Source organism: Triplophysa rosa, linkage group LG9 (assembly GCF_024868665.1).
Source record: "Triplophysa rosa linkage group LG9, Trosa_1v2, whole genome shotgun sequence".
NCBI lineage: Eukaryota > Metazoa > Chordata > Actinopteri > Cypriniformes > Nemacheilidae > Triplophysa > Triplophysa rosa.
The window spans coordinates 15,637,040-15,648,398 of NC_079898.1; the positions used below are offsets into that span (position 1 = coordinate 15,637,040).

Consider the following 11,359-nt stretch of genomic DNA (forward strand, 5'->3'; position numbering starts at 1 on the left):
AGAATGAGTCAAAGCCACCCTGTGGCATTGTGTTGTTTAACACTATAAAAATGCCCTGAGCTAATGCTGCCACCTGCTGGCTGGATGTGGTAGCACATCTACCATGTGTTTAACTAAATACTGTGTCATTTCAAGCACGCCACTAAAACAGCAATAACCATAACTACTACTATGACATAATGACATTACAGAGCTGTAAACGACTAGTCATTTTACATTTTAATACATGATAAAGATGCTTCCAATACTGCTACATTACAAATTACACCAAGACAAAATGGTAACTCTTTAAAATAAGATTATATTTGTGAAAATGAGTAAATGCATTAACTAACATGAACTAACAATATAGTTTTTATGTATTAACCTTAGTCAACGGCAATGCAATTATTCATGTTAATTCATGGTGCATTAACTAATGTTAACAGTTACAACATGTAGTAAATGCTGAAATTACCATGAACTAACATTAAAGTGATAGTTCACCCAAAAACGAAAATTATGTCATCATTTACTCTCCCTCTTGTCATTTCAAACCTTTATGACTTTCTTTCTAACGCAGAACACAAAAGAAGATATTTTGAAGAAAGTTGGTAACCGAACAACGCCGGCCACCATTCACTTTTACTGTATGGACACAAAACCAATGCAAGTAAAAGGGGGCCAATTAACAATATTCTCCAAAATATATTTTTGGGGGTTCTGCGGAAAAAGTTAGTCATACAGGTTTGAAATGACAAGAAGGTGAGTAAATGACAGAATTTTTATTTTTCACTATAATAAATGCTGTCCAAGTATTGTTCATTGTTAGTTCATGTTAGCTAATGCATTCCGTAATTGTTAATAAACACAACCTTATTTTAAAGAGCTACAAAAAATATTAATTCTATTGTAAATGCAACACTTAACTAAATTCTGTCTTTGTCACAAGATGGCAGTGTTGCATATATATGGAAATTAATCCTCGGAGACTCTTCCTACTAAAAACCTGATATTAAGTATCTCATTATCTTATTTCCAAATACACCGCAAAAACATTTCAGAGACTAAAACATTTCTATCAGTGCACAATAAATGGCTGTAATTCAACACTGCCAGTCTTCTCTCAACAAGCCTGTACTTCAGAGAGTCTCCCCCTGCTGAGTCTTGGCTCCTTCTATGGTTTGTTAGGGAGTTCTTCTTAGCCATATTAGCCTCTGGCTTGCTCACTGTGAGTCATAGGTGGCACTATTGGCACTATTTCCCATTAAGCTGCTTTGAGCAATATGTATTTATTGTGACAAGTGCTACACAAATAAAGCTTAATTGAATCTAAGGGCCTCGTAATCACAGAAGCACAGAAACATGCCAAAAAATGTATCCAGAAAACCTAAAGCCAAATATTAGGACACATAATAGTGATCTAAAAGTCAAGCACGGTTCAGTCACACCCATCTACAGTAGCACTGAACAGTGAAATGAACAGTATTATTCAAAAAGACTAAACTCTGTATTTAAGCAATAAAGCCACCACATTTTTAAAACAGCTAAAGGCACGACCTGCAGTGTGTTTACAATATAGTATGGCCTTAAGCATCTTTTTTTATATATAACAATTTGATAAAGCAACTTTAATTTGTAAGTTTAATATTTAGATTTTCCCATAAACAATCTGTATAAATTTCTTTGTATGGTTGAACACAGAGAAAGATATTTGGAAGAACGCTAAAGTTATAATCAAACAGTTCTTGGACCCCATTGACTACCATAGTAGGAAAAATTACCTTATACCTTTTGTTCTGTTGAACACAAAAAAAGATATTTTGAAGAATGTAGGACAGCAAACAGTTCTGGGGCATTCTTGACTACCATTGTCATTTTTCCTACTATAGTAGTCAATGGAGTCCAAGAAATGTTTGGTTACAAGCATTCGTCCAAATATCTGTCTCTGTGTTCAACCAAACAAAGAAAATTATAAAGGTTTGAGTAATTCGTGACAGAATTTTCATTTTAGGTAAACTGTCCCTTTAAGATGAGGTCCAACATGCTTTAGGCCGAATCATATATAGAAGATTTATCAAGTATCGTGATTAATGATGAGCCAAGTTCTGACCTCAATGCGAGCCATCACTTCAGAGAAAATATTTCATGAGCAAATAAAACATTTAGCTGTGGTTTTCAGTTACCAGCACACAGGAGATAATGATTACCACGAGTCTCACTTTCAAAGTGAACAAGTGTAAATTTAACACACACATCTGTGCAACAAGCAAAAAGACACATGCAGTCCAAAGATTTACAGACAATATGCTATATTGTTTCAAGCATGAAGAACAGACTTTGTTTTACATTGTGCATACTGAAGCAACACACTGTCTGGTCTGATCAGAGCATACAGAGAGAGGAAGAGTCCAACACAGCTGAATAAACCAACAGTGCAAAAGGTCTTTGTCAGATCCATGCTTTAGTGCTCCGTGTACGCTTAAAACACACTAAGCTATGAAGCAAAACAAAAACAACCCTAAAACCACGTGATGTTACACATAAACACGGTCATCTGATTTGGAAAGTCAAAGAATGAAAAAAACAAATCATTATATGATATCATGCTGAAGTTTAAGAGCCATGTAATACACTGTTGTCATGGATAGCAATACTAGAGTAATGTAAAATTATGTAAAAATACAATTTTGTCACTTCACCTTGTGTCATTGCAAACCTATTCTGTGGAACACAAGCAGATGGGTTAAAGCTGTTCTTTCCCATAAAACATAAGGCTTGATGTTACTGTGATAAAAGGCTTTGAAATTGTGAAAAGCTTACACTTTAAATCTGTTACACAAGATGCATTCTTTCTCAAAAATCTCATTTGTTGGTTTTAAAAACCCAACACTAGTACTGAATGGGCACATGGGAGGTTGCTTGAACACATGCCTGTGACTGGTTGAATCATGTTCCTCCTCAGGTTTTGCAACAGAACAGTATCCATTGTTACCTCTTAAAACTTTGACCACTCATGACACCATCAGTCTGGTGCCCTCTGACCAACAGTAGCTGGACAATAAAGAACTAAAAAACTAGACAGGCACAGAGTCCACACATCTGGTAAAGAAGAACTTGACTAACGGTAAACAAGTTAAACATCTCAAAATGTCAGGTAATTATTACATGTAACAAGCAATACTGCTCTACTTCTCTTCAACTGACTCATAAACCCTTTTCCAAGTCTAGGCCTGCTAGGGACTCTAACCCCTCGGGATTGACAGCAGAATGAAGCAGAATAATGTGCTTTTATGATGCAACTGTGGTATAATCAAATGCACCTACAGATGCTTCAAACAAAGGTGCGTGTTACCCTAAAGCTGCCGAGAGCATATACTGCATCACTGTTTTTCTGTCTCTAAAGGTCCAAGCATCACGGTATAAATTCCTGAGAGCAAAGAACATAAACTCTTCAGATAACTGATGTAACATCTCTCGATTTTATCATGTGTGAAAGCTGCTGCTTGCTGCAAATGCTTGGCATGTTCTTATAACTCTCTGTATTAAATGGGATCAGACACTTGCCAGGTTTCCATTATAGATTTACACGATATTTTCTAAATGTCAATTTAAAAAGTATTGCGGAATGACTGCATTTCCATTAAATGATGTTTTGCGATTAAAGGCATTTTGTTTCTTCTCGCGACAAGATGCCATACTTCTTTGCACGTTTTATGGCAGGTTGCAAACAAACTTTAGTGCATAGTGCCACCTACTGTGATGAAAGTGTGAAGAGAAATGTCTATATTTCCTTATATTTTCATGTTACCTCATTGTCCCTAATAAATCTCCATACTGCACTCACTCATTTTCCTGCATTTGGCCATCATATAAGATATTACTTAATGTGAATTCCTTACATCCTATCTTTCCAAATGTTCTTCCCAAACCTACCGCGACTGGTCATGTGACTTTTGTACGCCATGTGACTTGTAAATGCGACAAAAATAGTTTCCATTGCAGTTTTGCGAAATATGCCTTTATCGTACTGCCTGAAAAAACACCTCATGCGAGCGTGATTTTGGGAGTTTTTGCTAAATTGACGGGTTTCCATTGAGCGTATTTTCAATGCACTATTTCAATTTGCGCATTTTGAAGGGCAAAGGAAACGCAGCTACTGATACTCACTTATTTCCTCCTGAGTAGTTTATAATACATGCAAGCAGGGACAAACGTTCCACATGGCATAATGAAAACATTAAATAAAAATAAATATCCATATCAATTGTAACATGATACTTAAACTTACATTTCCTTGTGCTTGTCCTCTGCTAAAATCTGGTCATTTGGCTTGAGTCCATACCTGTGAGACACACAAAGACAATAAAAATGGTAAACAAAGAAATTTGTTGCATAAAACACAGTACAGTTGTAGAAAATTAAACATGATTGACTGAGGATAGTGAATGTGTGATGCTTTGATGTAATCTTTCATATTAAACAGATATTCTGCTTTAATTCTAAACAAACATTTATTGGTTCACAATCTACAGCAGGGACAGGGATGTCAAAGGTTACTGGTAGGTTACTTCTGAAGTAGTCAATATTTTTAAAGAAACAATACCGGTACATCAACAGTCTGTGTAGTACCAAATAAATAAAGTATAAGTTCTGAAAAACTGACTGGTGGTGGCTGTTACACTTACATACAGTTTTTGCACTTGTGTTTTGAACAGTGCTCAACCACTCAATATATGCAGCCTTGCATGCCAAACCTGTAGATCTCTTTGTAGATAACGTTGTATTGTTTTTATTGGTGCTATGATGTAAAATAGGTATTAAGAAAAACCAAACTGGGACATGGTGTGACAAGTATAATCTACAGAGAACAGACCCATCCACCCCTGAGATAAGGACAAGTATATGCGACAGCAGCTTAGGCACAAAACCCTTTTTGTTAAGCCGTAATTATTGACCTAAATGAACACACAATTGTAAATTATTATTTTCCCCCTTTCATTTTATAGGGATAGTTCACCCAAAAAGGAAAATTCTGTCATCATTTACTCACCTTCGAGTTCCAAATCTGTATAAATTTAGAAAGATATTTGGAAGAATGCTTATAACCAAACCGTTCTAGGACCCCATTGACTACCATAGTAGGAAAAATTACTTTAGATGTTTTTGTTCTGTTAAACACAAAAGAAAATATTTTGAAGAACGTAGGACAGCAAACAGCTCTGGGAAACCTTAGACTACCATTGACATTTTTTCTACTATGGAAGTCAATGGTGCACAAGAACTGTTTAGTTACAAGCATATGTCCAAATATCTTTCTCTGTGTTCAACCAAACAAAGAAATTTATACAGCTAGAGAGTGAGAAATGAATGACAGAATTTTCATTTTTGGGATAACTATCCCTTTAAACTCATGTCAGACAAAACTTATTTATAAAACACCAGAGGCATTAAAGTGATAGTTCGCCCAAAAATAAAAATTCTGTCATCATTTACTCACCCTCTTGTCATTTCAAACCTGCATGACTTTCTATCTTCTGCAGAATCCGCAGATATTTTTAAGAATGTTGATAAACTGGCCCCCATTCACTTGGATTGGTTTTGTGTCCATACAATAAAGTAGTAAATGGGGGCCAGTGCTGTTCGGTTACCAACTTTATTTAAAATATCTCCTTTTGTGTTCTGCGGAAGAAAGAAAGTTATAAAGGTTTGTAACGACAAGGGGGCGAGTAAATGATGACAGAATTTTAAATCTGGGGTGAACTATCACTTTAAAGAGAACAAGCATAGCTGGAATGTTGTCCCAGAATGCATTCATTTACAAAACAAAGACTAGAATATTGTTATTGAAAATTAAAATGACTTCACAATAACTTTTAATATTGAAAAGGCGTAAGTGAAACCAAACATTAAACGTAAGTGGCATGCATGCAGCATTCAGCACATCTCCAGTAACATTCAGAGATAAACATTCTCTTCCCTAATGTAAACCGAACATCAACGTGTCAGAATTATGGATTACATGTTACAGACCTACTGTATAACATTTATACCATCAGCCTTATTTACAAGCCTTGGCATTGCAGTTAACTTTCAAGCAAAACACACGAGCATAAGTGTTGTAAGCCGCATTTACATACGAAGTGTAAAAACATGTAATCATTTTTATCACTAGTCTAAAACAAGCTGGTTCTCAGTTAGGCCACTTGATTCAGATTCTCCCAGATCAATCAAATTGCACAAGCACTTAACACTATTGTCTGATATCTTGAAAGCTCGTTCTTTTATGGTATTATGGTTAGTTATTTGCTATGCCAATATCTAATCAGCACAAAGGCAACCTACTGATCTCTCCTAATGCAACATAATAATCTATTCTTTAACTCTGCCCTGCAAACAGCAGGTCTAACAACTAAACAAACTGGAGTGGAAATCATTAAAGCTGCACAGGTCAAACATTTCATTCTGAAACAGAAGCGGTTTTAAGATAACGGTTAACCCAACCCTGCTTGTAAATGTGCTGACACTTAAAGCAACACTATGTAGTTTTTCGACCTTAAAATAATGTTTCTAAAATTAATTCAGTATTTGAACAACTGTTAACCGGACAAATTCTACTGACACTGCTGCCTGAGCAGCCTCCTATAGCGGCTAAAACCACACTCTGTAATTTTCGTGTTTCCGGTTGGGAAATGGTTTCCAAACGACGTTTCCGCATTCGCCAGTTCCATCAGCTTACTAAACAAATTCACGTGTATTGCGCTGCCCTCTGGGAAGTTTATACAGTGACATTATTTACAACACTGGTAACAGACAATTGCGCTTATCAACCACATGGGGGAACCGTATAGCAAAAGTTCTCTAGTGTTGCTTTAAGACAAAATCAACTTTGCAGCTTGTGTTCAGCTTAATCTACATTCGCAAACCAATAGCTTGATATATATGACAACTAGTGGTGTGCAAGATATATTGTGTGCGATAATATCGTAAATCTTGTTTTAACAATGTGCAAAATCATATTACAGAGTATGTCATGCATTTTTTAAGCTCCACTAAAAACAGCACTCGATGTTCACAAATACTTTAGTCAAGCACTGCGCGTGCATATTCACAGCATGGTTAGCAATTTAGCTTTATCCACACAGTGGACAGCGTCAGGTGAAGTGATGTTACTCAATGAGTTCATTTGTGTTTTCCTGACGAACTGTCAGTTCGAAAGAATAAATCCATATAGACTTGATTTTGGCCGCAATGCAAAGCTCTGATGTGGGAGCAATAAGGCTTAAATGCGAATGAGAGCATGGATGAACGAGCCGCTCGACTTTGTTTAAAAAAAGTTCTAAAGAAAAGAGCAATACAACTTAATCTAAAACCTAAGCATCCCATAAGTTTGCTTTTGATAGACTACTTTTCTATTACAGTGTGCTTCTTGCTGCACAGTTCACCGAACACAAGTGATGTGTTTTTTTTACTTGAATGATTCCATTTAAAGACCTTTCCTTAAAGGGATAGTTTACTCAAAATATCATAATTTCTGTTCATTCAAATATAATTCTAACATTCTGTTATTCTAACATTGTTTATTTACCCTTATGCTGTTGAAAACCTGTATATGACTCTTCTGTGATACACAAAAGAAGATATTTTGAGAAATGTCTCAATGGTTTTGTGTCCATACAACAGATGTCAATGGGGTTCAGTGTTAACATTGTTCTTTAACAAATCTTTCTTTTAAGTTCTGCAAAGTAATAGTAAAAGGTTGCCACGAGAATGAGTGAATGATGACAGGATTTGATGAGAAAATCTCTCTCATTCTCTATTAATAATATCAACAATGAACGTCCTGGTAACAACACGTTAGATGGACATAGTACAACATAAGACTATAGGATGCAAAATATCGTCTGCTTATCGTTATCGTAAAACCCCAGAAAATATCAAGAAGTCTTTTTTTGCTAATATCACACACCCCTAATGACAACATGCCACGCAAGTAAGAATAAATAAAATGCAACCTTATTCTCTAGGCTTATCTATGTTATCTCATGTATGCACATGCCAACCTTATAAATGCATTAGCATTAAATATCAAAAACATGATTATAACAATATTCATTTTAAGTATGGCCCAGGTCACCCACAATATTAAATATAAAATACAGTAACAATTCTTTAAGCATGCCACCTCATGGTCATGGTAGTGCAAAGACACTTGCGAACCGGTCACTTGTGTGTTTAAGGTTATGTAATAGAGGGGGTGGGAGGTCACACTGATATTGTTTTAGGAGTACTGCTGGAATAGCTGCCCTGCGAGGAGGTCTACGTGTCAAAAAAGAGAGTGCAGCAGCAGAAGCCAACTCCTTAAAGAACAAGGGGACATGTTTGCAATGTAGACAAAGAATGATATGACCCCAAAAACTGCTGGGCTTGCACCTCACTTTAAATCTAACATGGGCTGATGGAACACCACACGCTGCATTTTATCAAGAGCAATCACAGAGTCAGATGTTTTAGAAACTAGGGTTTATTCGAGACAAAATAACAAGACAACAAAGTAAGATAAAAGCAGAGCAAAACATCAGAGTAATATAAACCTCTTTGTTGCAAAAAGCCATCAAATTGATTTTAGAGATGGATCATGCATATGACTTACTTGTCTAGAAAATCTTTGTCCACCACAGCACAGATGTCAAGCAGGGGGTTTCCCATCCCGAAAAGGGCATTTTGACTGTAAAGGGAGAGACATGAGCTTTCAGTTAAGCCATCTAGAAAACAACTGAGTAATTCTGACTATGTATCAATAAAATATTTAAGAAAGTTATTTTAAAATGATGCACTTGCATGTTTCTTCTAAAAATAGCAGAGACATTTTGTCTACCAGGGAGACTATTTTCACAAAATATTCAAAAAATGTACAGAACTCAATTCAAGCATTTCATCTTGAGGGACTTTACGCAAAAGAAATTCGGCATGAACAAATATGGACAATTCCGTCAAGCATAAAGTAGTGTGTTACACAAAAGAAATCAAATCTATTTTTAAGCCAACCATGGTAAACATTAAGCCATGTCTTTCATGTGTTTGTTTAACTGAGGGGGGTTTTTGGTTTGGCTAAACACAAATATTTTAAAAACATAATATAACGACAGTATCAAAGGATACCATTGTCATAAATGTTTAACTGAATAATTTAGGAAAGCTTTCAGACAGCCACTACACAGAACAAACTCAGCATTAGACCATCTGGGTGAATGACTGGCCGTCCATTCACCCTGGTTAAAACATGTGGTGAAAGCCTAGAAATTATGAATCGCTGTTGACAAATAGGAAAAAAATGATCATTTTGCAAACAACAACGAAAGACTGCATGTCTGTAAAAACACAGTTTTCTATATTATAACAATAATAACTTGAATATACACTAGAATAAGTCACGATCTTTCCTTTAACACAGAAAAACCAACAAAATTCTTCTAATCTCCATTCACAATCCAACATTAAAAAGACTGTTTCTGTTATGTTGAGTGGAAAATGCTGGCCCTTATGGGAAACTTGTGAATGAGCACAGATGTGTCAGTGTGGGAGTAAGTCGGGAGTGCTCAGAAACACATGTTTTACAAAAATGCTATTTAACACACAAAGAAACTAGTGAATAAAATGATTTCCGTAAAGCTACACCGGTTAAAAACTGGTTAAAAGGTAAACTATTACAAAAACTAACCAAACAACCAAATCTGACACGCAATTTCAATTCGAGTTGGGAAAAGACCTGAATGACATGACGAAACCCTAAAAATTCATCTAATGCCTCAAACAGCTGACAAGGGCCTGAAAATCGGGTTGTTGACCTACCTGGCTGCAGGCATGAGGAAGACTTGAGATGATGCTCACAGGAGTTAAATGACAGCCAAGTGTGTCTGCATGTACTATTAGTACAGGCAGATCTGACTGAAGAGCGCCTTGGCGCTGATTGGCTGATGAACAAGCCAATAGAAGAAAGACTTTTTTGTCTCTGCAGACATGCTTCTGGGTTTGTAAATATAGCATGTCATTTAACTTCATCCATTAAAGTCTCTGTTATATTTAGACTGTTTTTAAAACGCATTAGTTATATATTTGCAATTTGTAAATAGAGAGATACCCAGCTGGATGTAAGCATGACATTAGTGTGAGCATTATCACGTTATTCACAAAAATACAGTGATAACCCTACAATTTACAACTAGCAAATACTATTTATCACTATCATATTAGCCGTTTCCCTAAAAACTGACATTTGTCACAGTCTGCTTTGTAATGACAGCACAGCTAAAGCCATAGCATATCTGGAGAGTCTGTCAATCCAACAGGTTTAGCGAAACATAAAACACCAAAAGCAAAGTGACCTGGCTACGAAACTCGTAAAAGTTGTCGTTCAGACAGATCATTTTATCTTAAACATTAGCGCAGATTGTATCTTTTGAAAGAATATGTGCAGTCATGCATTCATAATTGTTATATTAAGTTTTAAAGCCGGGGGCTATGCTATCTGTGCAGCAAAACCCGCGCGAATGCAACCGACTACATAACAAAATACACGTGGGACGCACTCCACTCTTCAATATATATAATACTCCCATTAAGCATCTGTTTAACAACTTTAGCCATATATACAACGTATAAATAACACCCCGGCGCCACCACTCCACTTATAATGCTTATTAGGGGAGGTTGTTCTCCAAGGAATGTTTGCATGATCACGAGTTTGGGATCGTAGATTTGTAGCAGAAGTAACAAAAGAATAGCTTTCCTGCAGAAAGCACTATTTGACAGCGGATAATTTAAACAAATTGCAAACTGACGGGAACTATGTGCCGCAACAACCAACATGTTATTGCAAGTCATGATGGCAACTAACGTAAAATCAAATAGGACACAAGACAGAAGCAGCATTCATCATGGTTAATGGGAAAATGCCCAAGACTCTTATTCCAACACAACAACAACAGCAACCTGCTTTAGGCAAACAGCACATGGACTTGTGAAATACAGACCTGACCTCTGACCCAAAACTGATATTAAATCATTGTAATTACATTCTCGACTCTTTCCTCAGTGTCAATTCTACAGTTGTCAACTAATGCTCGGGTTTACTGTACCTGAGCTTTTTTTCCTCGAGTTTAATTTTCTTTGCTTTAGGTTCATCGGACGCCATGCTGTACTGATTATGCTCTATCAGACACGCTCGAGCCACCTCGATGCGAGAATGAAGATCTGGCGCCGACAAGAGAAACATTAAAACAGATAGCTGCCCTGTGTGCCGGAACGAAAATCCATTTATCAATAAAGCTTAATATTTACTTCCAAAAAGCACATGGGTTGCGAATGTATCATTAATATG

The 11,359-nt window shown here is 36.3% G+C and overlaps 1 protein-coding gene across 2 annotated transcripts in view; it reads right to left on the reverse strand.

Moving 5' to 3' along the window:
* adka (adenosine kinase a) overlaps positions 1-11,231 on the reverse strand; it is a 133,823-nt gene extending 122,592 nt beyond the window's left edge. For both annotated transcript variants that reach the window (XM_057341558.1, XM_057341557.1), the window contains exons 1-3: positions 11,118-11,231; positions 8,633-8,707; positions 4,271-4,324 (exon numbers count right to left, since the gene is read on the reverse strand). In XM_057341558.1, the coding sequence (XP_057197541.1) occupies positions 4,271-4,324; positions 8,633-8,707; positions 11,118-11,173 (185 nt within the window). In that variant the 5' untranslated portion in view covers positions 11,174-11,231. The remainder of the gene's footprint in view (positions 1-4,270; positions 4,325-8,632; positions 8,708-11,117) is intronic.
* Positions 11,232-11,359: the final 128 nt, after the last annotated feature.